This window comes from Myotis myotis, unplaced genomic scaffold (assembly GCF_014108235.1).
Source record: "Myotis myotis isolate mMyoMyo1 unplaced genomic scaffold, mMyoMyo1.p scaffold_m19_p_10, whole genome shotgun sequence".
Taxonomy (NCBI): domain Eukaryota; kingdom Metazoa; phylum Chordata; class Mammalia; order Chiroptera; family Vespertilionidae; genus Myotis; species Myotis myotis.
Window position 1 is genome coordinate 16,559,610 of NW_023416314.1, and position 20,205 is coordinate 16,579,814.

The window sequence follows — 20,205 nt, forward strand, 5'->3', positions numbered from 1 at the left end:
CATTTTATTTGTTTGCATCATCTGCCACTCCAGTCAACCAAATGGGAAACTTAGTGCCTTACTCTGAATATTTTATCAGTCCTTGTGTACTGCCTTTTTCATAAACATCTCTTCAAGCTATTATGGTGTTTTGTTGTTGTTGTTTTTAACTTGGTGCTATTGTCTTAACTGAGAACATCATCATAATTGAGAAGCACTTTCCAATTTGGTCTCATTGCTTCCAAACTCAGTCCTAACAATGTACCCTCCACACTTCTACCACACTGATCTCAGTATTTTACTGTCTTGCTTAACCTATATACTTCTACCACACTGATCTCAGTATTTTACATTTTATTGTCTTGCTAAAAACCTTTCAGTTACTCCTCATTAGCTAGCTAAAGCTCAAACTCCTTTGCATGGCTCAAGAGGTCTTCTAAAATATTGCCCCACCCAGCTGTCTAACATTGTTTCCTCACTTTGTCCACCTGACAAACTTCTCCACTTCTTTCAAGTGACTTCTGTAAACCCTCCTCTGACCACTGCAGTCAGAAAGTCACTTTCTCGTTTGTGCCACCACAGTACCTGTGCACACGCTTTGTTTGATATCACTGTTCACTCTGCAATGAGGTCTTTGGTGTTCCCCTCGCCTTAACTATCTTGTTCATCAGCACAGACCTAGGAACTAAAAGAATGTTTGCTGGATGAATGTTCCCTTCCTTCTTTCCATCCATTTACTACCTCACAAATGAACTTTGGAACAGAATTCATTTTTAAACTGAAAAGAAAAATCCAGGATCTGGAATTCTAGTTTAACAATACCCTTTGTTCAGCTATGAGGTTTGTAGTAGAAATGACATGGATGTTTAAGTCTGAAGGCCTGGATTCTACCATTTGCTGGGCATTGTTGCACAAATTATCTAACTATTCTGAGCTTTAGTTTCCTAAGCTATAAAATGGGGATCAAAACACCAAATTTACCAGATTGTTGAAAAGGTTAGTGACAAATGTGTAAAAAGTGATGAAAGCTAATCTGGCAAACAGTAGTCACTATTGCTATAGAAAAACACTTTGGCCCTAGCCCAGTGATGGTGAACCTTTTGAGCTCGGCGTGCCAGCATTTTGAAAAACGCTAACTTAACTCTGGTGCTGTCACATATAGAAATTTTTTGATATTTGCAACCATAGTAAAACAAAGACTTATATTTTTGATATTTATTTATATTAGAGGCTCAGTGCACGAATTCGTGCACATTGAAAGGAAATTAATTAGAAGGTGGCCGGCAGGGCAGGACTGGGCTAAATGGGCCAGACACGCCCTGGAGCCAACCTCCCTCGGTCCCTCCCTAGCTGGCCGCACCTGGGGTGACCGGGGCTCGAAGGGCATCTGCGGAGTGAGCGGGGTCCCTCCATCAGGTGGGGTCCCTCGGCCTGGCCTGTGGGGGTCGGGCCGAAACTGGCAGTCTGACATTCCCCGAGGGGTCCCAGAATGAGAGAGGGCACTCTACAAAGTTGCTGTCGCTCGGCAGCTCCTACGTTGAGCATCTGTCCCCTGGTGGTCAGTGTGCGTCATAGCTAACGGTCAGACGGTCGCTTAGGCCTTTATATATATAGATATTTAAATGCCATTTAACAAAGAAAAATCAACCAAAAAAATGAGTTTGCGTGGCACCTCTGACATGCGTCATAGGTTCGCCATCACTGCCCTAGCCGGTTTGTCTCAGTGGATAGAATGTCGGCCGGCAAACCAAAGGGTTCCGGGTTCGATTCCTTAGGCCGGGCCCCAGGGCCCATGCAGGAGCCAACCAATCGAAGTGTTTCTCACACATAGATATTTCTTTCTGTCTTCCCCTCTTTCTAAAAATCAATGGAAAAATATCCTTAGGTAAGGATTAACAAAAAAAAAAAAAAAAAAAAGAAAGAAAAAACACTTTGTAAAGTAGTATACAAATATTAACAATACGAGCCAGGCATTTGTGAAATATTTTTCTATATTATTTTCTTTAATCTTCATAACAATTCTATCAGCAACTGAGCATTATTTTAATATTAAAAAAATACTTTCAAGCATATGATCATTTTGCAGAAAAATGGAGGCTGAGGAAGGTTAAGTAACTTGCCCCATGTTATATAGCTTATTAAGTGGCAGAGTTAGAATCTGACTAGAGGACAAATCGAAAGAATCTAGGTTTTATAGGGCTTAAGTTATATAATTTTAGGGGCTTTAAGAATACAAAAACATCTATTTTTGAAAAATTTCAAAAGCATATGACCATGTGACCATATTTGTAGTCTCTTAGAGTTCCTTGGAAAGGGTTTCTGCAACTGAGGAGCTTGAGCTAGTGAGGGGCCCTGAAGATTCAAATCCCCTCCTGGGTCACACTCTTAGCCACAATGCTTTATTTCCTCCAAATTAGTTACACAAGTAACAATGATGATTGTATGAGTACATCTCTTTGAATTGGAATCTCTATATATCAGTGGTTCTCAACCTTCTGGCCCTTTAAATACAGTTCCTCATGTTGTGACCCAACCGTAAAATTATTTTCGTTGCTACTTCATAACTGTAATGTTGCTGTTATGAATCATAATGTAAATATCTGATATGCAGGATGGTCTTAGGCGACCCCTGTGAAAAGGGTCGTTTGACTGCCAAAGGGGTCGCGACCCACAGGTTGAGAACCGCTGTTATATATAAAAGCCTAAGCGACTGTTACCACAGGACGACTGGCTGGTAGTTATGATGCACACTGACCACCAGGGGGCAGACATTCAATGCCAGAGCTGCCCCCTGGTGGTCAGTGCGCTCCCACAGCCAACCTCAGGTGGCTGGCCAAGCTCCTGCGGTCCCTCCCCCCGGCTGGCCAGCCCCCGCCAGGCCCAGATAGGTCTGGGCAAGATGGCCCCGATCGGCCCCGGTTTCTGGCCAGGCTGAGGGACCCCACCTGTGCACAAATTCGTGTACCCGGCCTCTAGTATGGAAATAATAGCATCTATCTCATAGGAAAAATAAATTAGGGTTAACAAACATGAAGAAAAAAAATCGCCTGGTTTTAAGAAAATTGGCTGTGCTTTATGAATGAGTCTTGAATCTACTGAGGAATTGTGTCTAATATACAACCCATATGAATTCTACACTCTCCTCCATGAAATTTTTCCAAACACAAATGCCCTTCCCCATGGAGTGGTCTTTTTTCCTTGCCTAGGATACCTGATATATCCTCCATTATAGCAATTATTTTATTGTATTGTAGAGAGTATTTTACATTTCTAGCTTCCAAACTGTATATGTTTTGCAAGCTGGGATCAAATCTTTTTAACACCCCTGAGCAGGGACATAGTAAGTATTCAATAAATACTTACTGAATAAGTGACTTACATTAAAAATTTTGTGCCCTAGCTGGTTTGGCTCAGTGGATAGAGCGTCAGCCTGTGGATTGAAGGGTCCCAGGTTTGATTCCGGTCATGGGCACATGCCTGGATTGCGGGCTCAATCCCCAGTAGGGGGTGTGTAGGAGGCAGCCAATCAATGATTCTCATCATTGATGTTTCTCTCCCTCTTCCTTCCTCTCTGAAGTCAATAAAAATATATTTAAAAATTTTTATAACACTCTCAAATTCAGAATTAAAAAGCTGGTGATAAAGCTGGGTTAATAAATACTCAAAAATGAGATGTGCCTATTAAAATATATTTTTTTAAATTATTGAGAGCCAGTACTGGTATAAATGAAAAATATAAAACTATAAAAATCTAACCATGAATATTTGAGACACATCATTCATGTCATCATCAGTAGCCTTATATTAGCATATTATGTTAACATTATAACACTATTTTAGGGAAAGAGAAATAGACATTTAACCCACTTACCCTCTATTAAAGGTTGAATTTGTGTGCCCACCAAAACTCATGTCCTTCCTAGAACCTCAGAAAGCGATCTTAGTTGGAAACAGGGTTGTTGCAGATGTAATTAGTGTAGGGTGGGCCCTTAATATTCACTGGTGTTCTTATAAAAAGAGACACAGACATAGACACATGAAGACAGACGGCTAAGGGATGCTGACGTGGGTAGAGATGAAAGTTGTGCAGTGGCAAGCCAAGGCGTGCCAAGGATGGCTGGCAACCACTGGAAGCGAGGAAGAGGGAAGGAAGGATTCTTCTCTACAGATTTCAGAGGGAGCATCACTCTGCCGACACCTTGATTTTGGACTTTCGCTTCTAAAACTGCGAGATAATATATTTCTGTTGTATTGAGCCACTTATTTTGTGAGATTTTGGTGCAACAGTCCTGGGAACCTAACATACCCTCACAGTCAATACACTGATGTACTCAGTAGGCTACTATTTCCTTCGCTCTCTCTGGGAGGATCGGATTTTTGTTTATTGACAGTCTTGCCACGGCCCGTGGGATCCCTGAAAGCCAGGCTCCTGTCGGTCTTGTTGGGTCTTGTATCCCCAGCACTTGACAACATTTCTAGCACATGGTGGGCCCTCAGGAAGTGCTGGTGGATGACTGAATAAATCAGCGCCCGAAGGACAAAAACAGCAAAGATCGTATCACAGACCACAACCGTTTTTTCCATTTGACTGAGGAAAAAACCCAGGAATTAAAAATAATGTGACTTAATTTTAACCAACACACCAGAACTTGTTTCAAGTGAGCTTTTGCCTTTTCAAACCACTTATTTTATTTATTTATTTATTTTTGATTCCTCATTTGGGACTGCTCTTTGAGCCTGTTTTCTCAAAGACAGATTGGGTTTGCCCAAACAAAAGTAATTAGAGCCCTAAGCGGTTTGGCTCAGTGGATAGAGTGTCGGCCTGCAGACTGAAGGGTCCCAGGTTCGATTCTGGTCAAGGGCATGTACCTTGGTTGCGGGCACATCCCCGGTGGGGAGTGTGCAGGAGGCAGCTGATGGATGTTTCTCTCTCATCGATGTTTCTAACTCTCTATCTTTCTCCCTTCCTCTCTGTATATATTTAAAAAAAAAAAGTAATTTGAAGCTAAGCCTAGTGATGAAAGCTGGGGATAAAGCTGGGTTAATAAATACTCAAAACTGAGATGTGCCTATTAAAAACAAAGGCCGACTTTCCAAAATTGAGCTAATAATGTATGGTGATGGGAAAAGTAGAAGTTCCTTTAAAAACTTATCACTTGCAACTCCAAGAAACAACGTCCCTGCGCGGTGGAGCGTTCATACAATCTACGCCCAAGTGGGGGATTGAACTCCGGCAGGGACCCCGGAAGCTCTCCAGCCCCCATACCAACCATGACGAAGTCGTCCTTCCGGTAGGCCCGGAACACCTGGTCAAACCCGAACGCCTGGGCCTGGATTCTGCCCAGCATGGACCTGGAGCACAGGAGGGGAAAGTCAGCTTGGGGCCGGCCCCTCCGAAGGCACAGCGGCCAGTTCCACCCCCGGAGTCCGCCCCTGCGCGCGTCACCGGCCCTCGGGGTCCCGTTCAAGATGGGGCCGCCCCGCCCCGTCCGCCCCGACACCCCGACGCCGGCCCGCGTCTCCACAGCCGCGAAGGCCCAGGGGCGCTCCTCCTCGCCCCCCGGCCCCTCACCACTGGCGGAGCCGGCTGGGGGTCTCCTGCGTGCTCAGAGACGCGAAGGTTTTCTGGGGCAGAAATCTGAAGCAGTAGCCGCCCAAATCGCCCGGCTCCCCGGCCGCCATCGTGGTCCCCGCTGCGCTGTAGTGGGCGCCGTTTCCATAGAGACGCGGAGGCCGACGCCGTGGGGGCGGGGCGGGGGCGGGGCGTGCCGGGGCGGGGGCGGGGCCACGCGTCTTCCCCCGCCGGGTCCTCGGTCCCAGCTCCGGGCGGGCAGGGCGCCAGCACTCACACTCCTCCACCCCCGGCCTAGCGGCTGTGATAACTAGAAAAATTGCCAATGCATTCTTGTAGGAATGAACTCCTGATAATAAAAACTGTGCGCGGGTTGCATTCCTTGTCTCAAAGGTGGTGGTAATCTTGGATTTATAGTTATCTAAGTGTGATGACTCAAACATTTCTGAAGAAAAATTATTCTGAGTTAATTAGGTTTATCTATTTTGGAAGACAAATGCCTACGACGACGTGACTACCTACCGGGGAAACTATGGCTTTACCATCTGGCTTTTTGTAAAGGGACATCTGAAGGCTAAAGCAATGTTGACATACACACCACAGTGCAATAGGCTGTTTAATAGACACACAATTCTTATTTTGTATTGAAAAATTACCTTTGTATCTATCATTCTTGTTTTGTCTAGTTGCGGTGGATCTGGCTTCGGAATGTGGGGATCGTTTTTTCCCACCTCTTTGCTAATCCCCTTTCCTTTCCCCCTAGTCTTCAAGAACTGATCTTGATTATTGCTGTCCACAGCAGCAGGAGAGAGAAACACACACACTGATTAGTACTCCATTGTATTACTAAACCAGTTTATCCTTTTGGGTTGTTTACACTTGGAGGGTATTCTAGAAGCAGTCACAAACATTGGGTACTTGCCTTTTTTTTTTTACATCTTCATCTGAGGATATGTTTTGAGAGAGGGAGGAAGGTAGAGAGAGAGGGAGAGAGAACGAGAGAGGAGAGAAACATTGATGGGTTGCCTCCAGTACGCACCCCAACTGAAGATCAAACCCGAAACCTAGGTGTATGTATGCCCTGACGGGGAATAGAACCCACAACCTTTTGGGAAGACACTCCAACCAACTAAGCGGTGGGGCCAGAGCAGGGCGCATGTCTTTTGATGGGCTGATGCACTCATTCCCCTTGGGAATATATCCGCGCTCGGAAGTGCTTAGCCATCGGGCATACTGGTTTTACTGGACACTGCCAGAAGTTTTCTAAAGTAGATCAACTTACACACCAACTAGCAATGTGAGATTTCCAGTTGTTCTGCATTTTTGCAAACAGCCCACGCTGGTGAGGTTGTATTAATTTCTCATTGTGATGTTTAAGTTTGCGTTTCCTTGATAGTTAATGTTGTCGAGCGCTTTTTTATATGCATAGTGATGGGTTGGGTATCTTCTTCAGGGAAGTGCTTAGTCACGTGTTTTGCCCATGGAAGGTTGTCAGTCTTTTCTTATTTAAGGGAAGTTTATAATTTAAGTCCAGTGCCAGATATACAGGGTGTCCCTCCAAACATTCATACACACTATAAAGGCAGTGTATGTTAAAATACATTTAATTTTCAAAATGAAATAGAATCTACAGCCATCAGCTGCTAAAGGTGTATACATTTTTTTTTTTGGGGGGGGGACACCCTATATGTGTTGCAAATATTTTCTTTTTTGTCTGTAGCTTGTTCGTAGCTTTGATGACCAGAAATTCTTAATTTTAATGAAGCACAATTAAGCCTATTTTATGTGCCATGTTTGCTTTTTTGCCTACATAGACTCATGGAAATAGTCTCACATTTATTAGTATGTCCATGATTCAGCTCAAAATAATTTTTTAAGCTCATTTTAATTTTTTCTACATGGTTTCCCATTTAACCTAGCTCTGTATATTGATAAGCAGACTGAAGATTTCTAACCCATTGAATTGAAATGGCCCTTAAAAAAAAATCTGGTGACTATTTCTGCTTAATACTTTATAAAAGCATTTTCCACAGGACCTAACAACATAGTAATTTTTTTCCAGGTTTTTCCAACTTTATTGAGATATAATTGATATACTGCACATACTTAAAATGTACAATGTGATGAAGTTTGATATATGTGCTCTTTGTGTTTTATTTTAAATCCCAAAATAAAAATAGAGTTATAGTTCTTTTCATTTTGGGTTTAAGATACTAATTTAAGTTTAGGAACTTCTTTGCTTATTTTTTTCCATTATTCAAAAGTAAATCATTTTATTGTGTTGATGAAATTCATCATCTTTTTTTCAACCTTATAATCAGTGATTATATTTTGAGTGCATAGTCTTAAAGTTCAGTGTTTACTTGGAAATTGATAGTTTTCTAATTGTTAGTTGTCACTTAAATATACATGAATGGTATATATTCTGTCTATACAACCTTTATTAATTCAGGCTTGACAATGGTTTTGGTTTTTTTTTTTTTAGTATCTCCCAATGATCTCTAAATTTTAAAATAATCACAGAAACAGCACATGTTTAATAGAGAAAAAAACAACAAAGAAGCAAAAAGAGTACAAATACCCATAATTACAGAGATTAATTTTTTTTCTAGTTTTCAGAGCAATAAAGAATATTTTTCACAGGGAGATTTACCAGATAAAGATGTCTTCAGTCTAAATTTCACTTTAACAAACTTTGGCCAGACAAGTATATATGGGGAGAAAACAACCTTTCATATTTACAAAGCAGTTCTCATATTGTGTTTAATTTCACATATGTTTGTGGTTTCTTTTATCTTTATTGATTTTTATGATCAGTTTTGGTATTTTCATAGTATACCTATGCTTAATAGCATGGAAATAAAGTCAGATCAGAAACCCAATTCTAGCTCTACTGGGTTGCCTCATCTGTAAATTGAAGATAAATTTTTTTTTACCTCCTGAGGTTATCATGAAGATTAAATTAGTTACTTGGTATGAAGTGATTACCACAATGAATGACACTAAAACTTACAATGTATGGCAGTCATTAATATTAATGGCTATTTTCATATGGGCTTCTAATAACAGAATCTCAATATATAGTTTGTGTATATAGGAAATAAGGTTTGAGTTGACATATCTCAATTTATGGTTATTCTCTAGAGCAGCGATTTTCAACTGGGGTGCTGCAAGAATTTTTAAGACATGTAATACCTGACTAGTAAGGGGCACTGACCTATTTCCCCTTAGATTGTCAAATTAAAAAATGACAACAGCCAACAAAACAATAGCCATCTGGTGTGAATGAATCAAAATTTTACCTTTTTTTGTCAGATTGGCAAAAAATCTATTTTTTGGTGTGCCACAGAAATTTAGTAATTAGTTTATGTGTGCCATGAGATGGAAAAGGTTGAAAATCGCTGCTCTAGAGATATTGAGTTAGAAACAATTGTTCTAATAATGAATTCTCAGAAAGAGAAACTAAACAAACAATACCGCTTACCATTGCAACAAAAAAAATTAAGATACTTAGGAATAAACTTAACCAAGGAGGCAAAAGACCTGTACTCGGAAAACTATAGGACATTGAAAACAGAGATAGAGGAAGATATAAACAAGTGGAAGAATATACCATGTTCATGGATTGATAGAATCAACATCATTAAAATGTCCATACTACCCAAAGCAATCTACAGATTCAATGCAATCTCTATTAAAATACCAATGGCATATTTCACAGAGCTAGAACAAATACTCCAAAAATTTACATGGAATCAAAAAAGACCCCCGAATAGCTGCAGCAATTTTGAGAAAGAAAAACAAAGGAGGAATCACAATACCAGATTACAAAGCCAACGTAATCAAAACAGCCTGGTACTGGCACAAGAACAGGCATATAGACCAATGGAACAGGTCAGAGAACCCAGAAATCAACCCAAGCCATTATGCTCAATTATTATTTGACAAAGGAGGTAAGAGCATACAATGGAGTCAAAAGAGTCTCTTCAATAAAGGGTGTGGGAAAATTGGACAGATACATGCAAAAAAAAAAAAAGAAACTAGACCACCAATTTACACCATACACAAGAATAAACTCAAAATGGATAAAAGACCTAAATGTAAGTCATGAAACCATAAAAACCCTAAGAGAAACCATAGGCAGCAAAATCTCAGACATCTCTCGTAGTAATATATTTACAGATACATCTCCTAAGGCAGAGGAAACAAAGGAGAAAATAAACAATGGGACTACATCAAAACAAAAAGCTTCTACACAGCAAAGAAGCCATCAACAACATGAAGAGAACCCACTGTACAGGAGAACATATTTGGCAATGATACATCCGATAAAGGGTCAATATCCAAAATATATAAGGAACTCATACGACTTAACAAAAGGAAGACAATTAAAAAATGGGCAAAGGATCTAAATAGACACTTCTCCAAAGAGGGCATACAGATGGCCAAGAGACATATGAAAAGATGCTCAGTGTCACTGATCATCAAAAAGATGCCAATTAAAATGACAATGAAGTATCACCTCACACCTGTCAGAATGGCTATCATCAACAAATCAACAAATGACAAGTGCTGGCGGATGTGGAGAAAAGGGAACTCTTGTACACTGCTGGCGGGAATGCAGACTGGTGCAGCCGTTATGGAAAACAGTATGAAGTTTCCTCAGAAAAATTAACGATGGAACTACGATTTGACCCAGTGATCCCACTTTTAGGAATATATCCTAAGAAACCTGAAGCACCAATCAGAAAGAACATATGCACCCCTATGTTCATAGCGGCACAATTTACCGTAGCTAAGATCTGGAAACAGCCCAAACGCCCATCAGTAGATGAGTAGATAAAAAAGCTGTGGTACATTTACACCATGGAATACTAGGCAGCAGTAAAAAGAAGAATCTCTTACCCTTTGAGACAGCATGGAGGGACCTGGAGAGTATCATGCTAAGTGAAATAAGTCAGTCAGAGAAAGACAAGTATCCCATGATCGCACTCACATGTGAAATCTAAGTAACAAAATAAACTGATGAACGGAGTGGATCCAAAGGCATAGAGCATGGAACAGAATGTGGAATCTCAGAGGGAAGGCGGGGGAGGGTGGGAGGTAATCAACCGAAGATCTTGTATGCTATATGCATAACCCATGGCACAGATATGGGTGCTGAAGGCCTGCAGTGGGCTGGAGGGAGTCAGTTGGGGGGAAAAGGGGGAATATGTAATATTTTCAACAATAAAAAAATTATAAAAAAAGATTGTTTTCTCTACGAACCTCAGTTTAGCATCTTTAAAACATACACACTAGTACTGACTGCCTCATTAGATTGTAAATTGGCACAAGATAAATGTATTAATTATTCGTGTTGGCTCCTCTTCACTTCATTTAACTGTAAAATTTTACCAAGTGAAACATCTTTCTGTCATTAGCTGTTATTATTCCTTCAGGTTTTACATTCCTTTCTTCTGGCCAATGAGCATATGCCCTACATACTAGGCATTATGGGAATTACAAAATGTATAAAATATTGATTCTGCCTACAAAGCCCTTACAAATCAGTTGGAATTTATTGAACAGTTTTTGTCACCTTCTTATTTCATGTATTTAAACTCTGCTTGCTCCTTTTCATCTATCTAAAATTTAATACTATTGTTCTCACTGGCCGTGCACTTGCTCTCTAGTCACTGTTTAAAGTTGCCAAGCTACTAGCTTTTATCTGATTAATTTAGAATACACACATATTTGACCTATAGTAAATCTGATAAAAACATTCAATAAAATGAAGAGGGAGCTAATTGTAATATCAAATTATATCCATGTTCCAAAGCAGCCCTTTCTGTGGTTCTACTTGGTGTAAATTTTCTATGGTTTTAATGATTTGGAAAAGATTTACCAAACAGACTTAGAAACCAAGAACAATATTGGGTTGATTCTGGTGGTTGTATGTTCCTGATAAATAATGATAGATTTTTTTTTTTCCAATTAGAATCATCACACCTCGGATAAACCTCATTGGCTATGATACTGCCACTGCGCAAAGCTGATAATGATAGATTTTTGACTTTTATAGAAGAATGAAACAGTGACTATGATCATAGCTATTTGAAACTTGAAAAATGTCATTCATCAATAAGTTGTTTTATTTAGATCAGTATTCAAAGTCAGTTCCTAATAAAAAATTCACTTCATCTGTGGCCAAATGAAAAATAAGAGTGGTGTACTTTTTTTAAAATTAAAACTTTATAAAAGAACTTTATTTTAAAATTATTCTCACCTTTTGGTAATTAGAATAGCCTTTCTTTAGGAAATAATGATAATTAAAAAAAGAGGTTTTTTTTTTGTTTTGTTTTTTGGTTTGTTTTTTATGTGGCAAAAAGTTTACAAACCTGTGTGTTGCTAGAGTAGAACCTTGCTACTCAAAATGTGGTTGATGGACCAACAGCATTATCACTTGGGAACTTATAGAAATGCAGTGTCTCTGGTCTCATCCCAGGCCTACTGAATCAGAATCTGCACGGTAACAAGATTCCTCAGGCGATTCACATACACATTACATGAGAAGTGGCGGTCTATACAATAGTCATCGATTGTACCTACTAGTCCCATCCTCTTTTCAAGCTGCACTCTGCCTCCATCGGCCTATTGCTCAATTTAGAAACCTGGAACTTATCTTTGATCCCATCCACTTCCTAGCCCAGTGATGGCGAACCTATGACAGAGGTGACACGCGAACTCATTTTTTTGTTGATTTTTCTTTGTTAAATGGCATTTAAATATATAAAATAAATATCAAAAATATAAGTCTTTGTTTTACTATGGTTGCAAATATCAAAAAATTTCTATATGTGACACGGCACCAGAGTTAAGTTAGGGTTTTTCAAAATGCTGACACGCCGAGCTCAAAAGGTTCGCCGTCACTGTAGCCTCTCCTATATCAAATTCATCATTACGTGTTATAACCTTCTAAATATGTATACAATCTGTCCACCCCTCTCCAGGTTCCACCGTTGCCACTTGCGTCCAAGCCACTATCTTTTGGCTTGGATGACTGTAAGTAAAACTTCCTAACTGGTCCCTCTCTTCCACTCTTGTACTCCTGACATCCATTCTGCACCCAGCAGCCAGACTGAGCTTTTAAAAACGATAAATCAGATTCTGAAACTACACTGTTGAGAATTCTTTAATGAGTTTTCATTGCACGAAGGTCAAATCCAAACTCCTGATACTCTACATTCTCCCTGTCCAGCCTCATTTCCTATCTCCCACCCATGTCCCCTGTTCAGGGATCACTGGTCTGGAAAGAGCCAAACTCTTCTTGCTCAGAGCCTTGGTAGAAAGTATGTCGTCTGCCTAGAAGACCTTCCTCCCCTCCACATTTAGCCCAGCTACTTTTGGTACAACCTGTAGGTTTCAGATAAGAGATCTTCCTGACTACCCAATCAATAATGGCTTTCCTGGTTATTCTCTCATAACACATATTTGTCCCTCAGAGCAGTACAACAATGCGCAATTATTTAAATATTTGTGTTTTTCTGTAGTTAATGTTTATCTCCACTAGCCCATAAAATTCAAGAGATTGGAGATTGATAATTCTACTTAACATTGCATTCTTGGTGATTGTTTACATAGGAGGAAATTTTAAAAAATTTATTGAGCAAATCAATGATTCTGATTTTACTGATCTATGTTATGTATTATGTGTGAAAAAGACAATTTGACGAGGTTAACTAGTTGTATTTTTGTTGTAAGCATTAAGTTTAGCCAGAGGCACACTTGCATGTCTGGGTATATTTAATTTCAAACCATTTGAGCTATTAAGGATTGAGAAGCCTATTGATCCATAACATTTTATAGATTTAATTTGTAGGTAGGGTGGCACTGTGGCTAAAGCATAGGTTTTTAAGGTGAATCAAGCCAATCTGCTCGTCACTCTGCCATTTGCTAATTGTGTGAAGGTAACTTGGCAAGCTACCTTCTCTAAGCCTCAGTTTTCTCAACTGGGTTGTTGCAAGAATTTATTGAGGAAATGTACGTGTGTGCTTATCACAGTTCCTGGTATGTGCTGACTAAAGAATATTATTATTATTTTCTTACTGACCTTGACTACGTTCAGTAGAGCAGCAGCCTGTCCATCATCATGTCACATTTCTGCTGGCAGTTAAAAGGCCTTGTGGTAAAGGAAAGGGTTAAATCTGACCGCCTCCTTTTTCTGGAAGTTGTCTCCCAGGGGGATGGTGTGGAGGGGGCTGGGTGGGGTGGAGTTATGGCCCCAGGAAGATATAAACAAGTAGGAGCTGGAACACGTCTCTGTTCTGTGACAGAGCTGCTGTCTCTGACATGAACTTAAAGCTTTTTATGGCTGTTGGGAAAGCAGTCCCTTTGCCTTCCTCGTCCTGTTTGATTTCTACACAAATGTTTTTTATTGCAAAATCCTGGTTACACTTGTTTAAACGAAGTTTATGAAATGGTATCAAGCAAGGGACCCCAGTTTCCAATTCAGATCAGTCCACCCTGCCTTCAGCACTGAGTGGGAGATAGGGCTGGCGGGGGAGGGGGGCGGGGGCTATGACCTATCGCCTTCCAGGGAGAAGCTGGAGACGAGCTGGCGTTGAATCTTAGGGAAACTGGTGCACAGAAATAAGGCTCTAAGCTCAAGTGGGGGAGGGTGTGGCTCATGATGATTATTTATACGTTTTTCTTTATGGGTAAACCTATACCTGAACCATACTTAGCCCAAGAACTGACTGTTGGATTGCTTGCAGGAAAGGACCTCTAATGCTGTTTTGTATTAAAATGGAATTCTGGTCGAAGATCCTCCATATTGAGAGGATTAGCTTGAAACGCAGGCAGATAGGGCAGGGGTCCAGTGGGAAACAAAGGCAGGTGGAACACAGGCAGGGCCAGACACAGCAGTTTGAGCCGGCCTAATCACAGAAACCAACCAAGCAGAAATAATAAAATATTTCAGGACTCAAAACGGGAGGCATGGGAAACCAAGGGAGGGCCCTCTAGTCACAAGGTGTAAAAATGCATAGAAACAGAGAAAGTTCAGCATAGGAACAGAGAAAGAACACATAGAAACAGGGAAGTTCAGGTCAGTTGCTGGGCAAAAAAACAATTGAGGGAATCAATCCGGCGACGACAGGGATGAATGCAGAAGTAGGCTTGTAGCAAATATATGCCCCTGGACACAAGGCTTTCATGGGCAGCCCATGATTGAGTCCCCCTCCCCTTGTGGGGAGTCTGAATCTGCTTGTAATAAATTTTCCACACTTTTGCTTAAATCTTCAGTTCCTCAGAGCTCATTTATCACCCGGGAAAACACCTCAGCTCGCCGTCCCAGTTATCAATATTAACTGGGAGTGGGACGCCCTTCGCCCAGCAGCCACGTCTTTACACCTTCACTGCCTTTCCTCATCTTCTGAGATGCTCTGGCTCATTGTTTCTGGTTTGGAAATAGGACTACACTCGGGAGGCTCAGCCTGTGACTGTTTCTTGGTGCCCCTTCATAAGTGTAATATCTAACTTCTCAGGCGGTTAGGCTCTTTCCACGCCACAGGGGAGCCTTTCTTTTGTGTGTTGCAATGTCGGGGCGTGTTGGGAGGAGGGGGAGGGGTCTCCAGTCAGGCAGGTCTCTTTACAGATCCCAGGTAACACATTCTGGAGATTTTATTTTTATTTTTATTTTTTTAAAATATATTTTATTGATTTTTTACAGAGAGGAAGGGAGAGAGATAGAGAGCTAGAAACATCGATGAGAGAGAAACATCGATCAGCTGCCTCCTGCACATCTCCTACTGGGGATGTGCCCGCAACCCAGGCACATGCCCTTGACCGGAATCGAACCTGGGACCTTTCAGTCCGCAGGCCAACGCTCTATCCACTGAGCCAAACCGGTTTCGGCAACATTCTGGAGATTTTTAAAAATGTATATATTTTTTGAGAGGGATAGACTATTGTTGATGTTTCATGAGATTGTTATGCTTGTAATAAATGGCTCCTCAGAAAGCACAGTCATTTTGATAAACCAGCTCATCAGGTTCTATAGACATACGCTTCAATAATTATTAAAACAGATGATATGGTGAGGGTTTCAAAGATGTGCAAATGTGTATATAGTCTTTCTTGACTATAGGATCAAGCCATTTTCATGTCCATGTATTCAAAAAAATATTTTCTTTTATTTTTTACTAGGGGCCTGGTGCACAAAATTTGTGTGTGTGTGGGGGGACGGCGGGTTTCCCTCAGCCTGGCCTGCACCCTCTGCAATCTGGGATCCCTGGCTCCTAACCACTCACCTGCCCGCCTGCCCAATCGCCCCTAACCACTCTGCCTGCCGGCCTTCTCACCCCCAACTGCCTCCTGCCCCCGCTGGCCTGATGGCCCCCAACTGCCCTCTCCGGCCAGCCTCATGGCCCTCAACTGCCCTCCCTGGCTGGTCTCCTGGAAAATCTCCCAGTTTAATTAGCATATTACCCTTTTATTAGTATAGATTTTTTAAAATATGTTTTATTGATTTCAGAGAGAGAAAGAGAGAGGGAGAAAGAGATAGACACATCAATGATGAGAGAGAATCATCCATGGGCTGCCTCCTGCACACCTGCTGGGGATCGAGGCTGAAACCTAGGCATGTGCCCTGACAGGGATTTGAACCGTAACCCCCTGGTTCAAGGATCAATGCTCAATCACTGAGCCACACCAGCCAGGCATGTCCATGTATTTTTTTTTAATCTTTGTAGTTCCCTGTGAATATTTTAAAATGATTTTGTTTGAATAAGGTCTGAATAAGAAAGCATATGGAGTTGAACGTATGGCATTTTGATTTTTTCCCCCTGCTCCTTCCCTCTCCCTCTACCATGCACAGAGAGTCACTCTGTATAGCAGTGGTTCTCAACCTTCCTAATGCCTCGACCCTTTAATACAGTTCCTCATGTTGTGGTGACCCCCAACCATAAAATTATTTTCGTTGCTACTTCATAACTGTAATTTTGCTACTGTTATGAATCATAATGTAAATATCTGATATGCAGGATGTGTTTTCATTGTTACAAATTGAACATAATTAAAGCATAGTGATTCATCACAAAAACAATATGTAATTATGTATGTGTTTTCTGATGGTCTTAGGCGACCCCTGTGAAAGGGTCATTCGACCCCCAAAGGGGTCGCGACCCACAGGTTGAGAACCGCTGCTGTAGAGTCTCAGGTGTGTCCATGTTCCAATGCTTCAAATGAATAAGCATACCTCCTCCCATTCATCCAGTCAACTGAGATGGTGGGCTGTGAGGATTAATGAACGTGTTTAGACCAGTCTCCTGCACATAGAAAACAATCAAGTGTTGTTATTTATTGGGTGCCCATTACTTTAAAAAGGGTCTATTTGCTTATTAGCTACAGAGTAATATTCTAAAAGTTTATAATGTGGTAGGGGGGACAGGACATGTATATTATAGTCAGAGTGATTATTTAAAAAGCAATATGAGTACAGCATAGGGAATATAGTCAATAATATTGCAATAACAGTGTATGGTGCCAGGTGGGTACTGGAAATATCAGGGGGGAACACTTTGTAAAGTATATGATTGTCTAACTACTATGTTGTACACCTGAAACCAATACAAAATAATATTGAAAGTAAACCGTAACTGAAAAAAGTGCAATCTGATCGGATCCTAGGATATTAACATCTTCAAATTCATAACAAGCCACTAGTAGTGATCTGCTTCTACCTACTTTTATAGGCCCAGCTTGTCCCATCTTGAACCCCCTTTTCCTTTGTTCTCTAAACACTAGCTATATTGGATTCTTTCATTTTCTAGAAAGAATGTAAGCTAAATGGAGGGGGTGGAGGGAAAACATTTTTTTGTTTTGCTTAGTGATGGAACTCTACCCAGACCTGAGATGATGTCTAGCACACAAGAAGAGATCAATATATTTATATTTGCTGCATAAATGTCAACGTTAGCATTTGCAGCTTTCTTTTATTTAAATGCAACCCACTCCTCATCCTACCACTTCCTTTCACTGAGCTATTCTATTTTTTCTTTTGCATTTGCTATCACTTCTTTAGAGTCAGTCCCTGATGCCTTTGTTTTAATTAAATTCTGTTCTACATGCTCTTTTACTACTGTAAACTCTTTAACTTCCAATTATATAGTATGAAAAGGATTATAGCTTTTTTATTCATTCTGTATTCCCAGGTCCTAGTTGATTACCTGTATCCCTGAAAGGTCTCAATTTACTAAAAGTAAGAAATAGTTCTAATGGAAGGTAAATGAAAATAAATGCCATAGTACCATAAGAGGAATATAGTTAGAGGGCTCGAAATTTAGAGGAGAAAAATATTATTTACAATGACAAGAATCAGGCAATATTTAATAGAGGATATAGTATTTCAGCTAGGATTAACGAATGGGTAGGATTTGGAGGTGGTGACAAATGTTATCCTTGATAAAAATAGCCTGAGTCCATGCATAGAAGTGCATTTGCTATGTGTGCCATCCGGAACCCCTTGCAGAAATGAGGCACTCATTTCCCTAACGGATGGAATTGTGGTCTTTAGATGGTTTACATCTCTTGAGTCTCTCTCCAGGAAATGCTCACAACCAAAAAGAGCTCTTTATCCAAGTTTACACTAATTGTCAGGTCAGCCACAATCCAATGATCAGACAATGCTGCCCCCCTGACCTCAATTTGAGACATCTCACCCAAGCTTCAGTTCCTTCTAACTGACTGGACTCTGTGTAACTGCCTCCTAGTTCCAACACCTCTGCTTAGTCCCACTTCCTTTACTGCTTTATAGGGTACATGCCTCAATAAATCTCTTATAGATAAATGTCTGCCTCAAAGTCTGTTTTCTATGGAACTTGATTTATGATAAGCAGACATGGTGAGACTTGCATAAAAGAATTAATTGGTCTAGAAAAGAGATATATTTTTTTTCTTATAAAGCATTTGAATCTTCAATAAAATTATTATCTGGAAGCATCAACATGTAAATCAGGTGAAAGGGAAGTTTCTGTGCTTGTAGTGAGAGTGAGTGCTGAGGTCCTTACCTGTTTGGCTCCCTTGTTCTATGCCAAAATGGTTCTCAGAGGGCTTCACACATGTCCTAGGTCTCATCTGAGTACAGTTTGAACCAGTAGGAAAATCAGAATCCATGAAATAGGGCAGGAAATAAATAGGGTCAGGCCATTGAGTGCATTGAATGCCAGGACAGGAAATCTGGACATATTTTGGAGTTAAGGTTAGGAGAGTAGGGGCAGTACTGATAGTATTTAATTAAAGGCCTAACATCATCAGGGCTGCATTGAGGTAAATGACTAAATACCTAGAAAAAAATCAAATCTACTCACACCATAAAACAATTTCCAGGTGAATTAAAGACACACACATAATAAAATCCTAAACTTACTATAAAAATATGTAAATATTTATAGAAATTTGGGGTTGTCCCTCAAAGCATGACACCATAGGAGTTATCTGGAGACATTTTTTTTAGACATTACATTCAAGAGAGAAAAAGATTGACAGATTCAGATGAAAATAAAAACATCTGCACATGTAAAACACCATAACCAAAAAAAGAAAGCCAAATGACAATTGGAAAATGTATTTTGAAATGAATAAAATAAATTAAGGATTGCTATTCTGAATACAGGAAAGGCTCATAAAAATCAATTTAAAAATAGAAAGTTGGGTAAAGTACATGAACATCCAATTCACAAAAGAAAAAACATTAAAAAATCAACCAAATGAAAAACACCCTCACCCCACCAGTATTTCTAATTATCAAAGAAATAAGTGCAAATTAAAATAATGATGTTCTTTTTCTTCACTTAGCAACTTGGCAAAGTATGGCAGATACTGTTGGTTGCCTACCCAGGCTTCTTCTTTAGTAAGAGACTTATGCATTTTCAGATTAGATAGAGGTCAATATTCTCAATGAAGGCAGTTCTAGTCCCTGGTTGAGGGGTACATCTGAAGTTCATGTAGGCTGGAGAAATAGAAGGCAAGTCAGCTGGAAGCCTTTTAGAGAAGACTTTTTCCCTGGATTGTCATATGAGATTTCTCTAGTGTGTTCACTTTTCCACTTTCAAAAACAACTATACCATCCCTTCTCCTCTAACCTCTAAATTATACATTCCCATTCCCATCTTAGCTGGTGACCTTGCCTCATATTTGAATGTGAAATATAGAAGCAATCAGAGCCAATCCCTTCATTTTCACACCATCAACTTTGCCAGACATCAAACTTTTCACCTAGATCCCCCCTCCTCTACTTCTTCAAGAACTTACCTTCTGCATTTATTTTCCTTTCACCTGCATTAGATCTTTTTTTTTATTCTCTGTAAGAAACGTATTTTATTTTTTTTCCAAAGAATTTTTTTATTGTTTAAAGTATTACAAATAGTAGCACATATGTCTCCTTTCTTTTCCCAATTGACCTGCCCCCAGCCTCCCCTACCCCCCCACATGCCCTTAACCCCCCCCTCTCCCCCCCCAGTGTCTTCCGTCCATTGGTTATGCTTATATGCATGCATACAAGTCCTTCGGTTGACCTCTTACCTCCCCCCCTCCCCCGCCCCTGCATTTTCTACTTGATTCTCTACTTAATTTTCTTTACGTGTTCATTCACACAAACACATCATCCATGGTTA

The 20,205-nt window shown here is 40.3% G+C and overlaps 1 protein-coding gene and 1 pseudogene across 1 annotated transcript in view; both read right to left on the bottom strand.

The window, feature by feature from the left end:
* CFAP300 (cilia and flagella associated protein 300) overlaps positions 1–5,690 on the bottom strand; it is a 33,025-nt gene extending 27,335 nt beyond the window's left edge. Inside the window, exons 1-2 of the mRNA XM_036324601.1 lie at positions 5,552–5,690; positions 5,250–5,331 (exon numbers count right to left, since the gene is read on the bottom strand). Of these exons, the coding sequence (XP_036180494.1) occupies positions 5,250–5,331; positions 5,552–5,661 (192 nt within the window). The 5' untranslated portion in view covers positions 5,662–5,690. The remainder of the gene's footprint in view (positions 1–5,249; positions 5,332–5,551) is intronic.
* A 5,715-nt stretch (positions 5,691–11,405) lies between these two features.
* Positions 11,406–11,587, bottom strand: LOC118665633 (annotated as a pseudogene).
* Between the last annotated feature and the right edge of the window lie 8,618 nt (positions 11,588–20,205).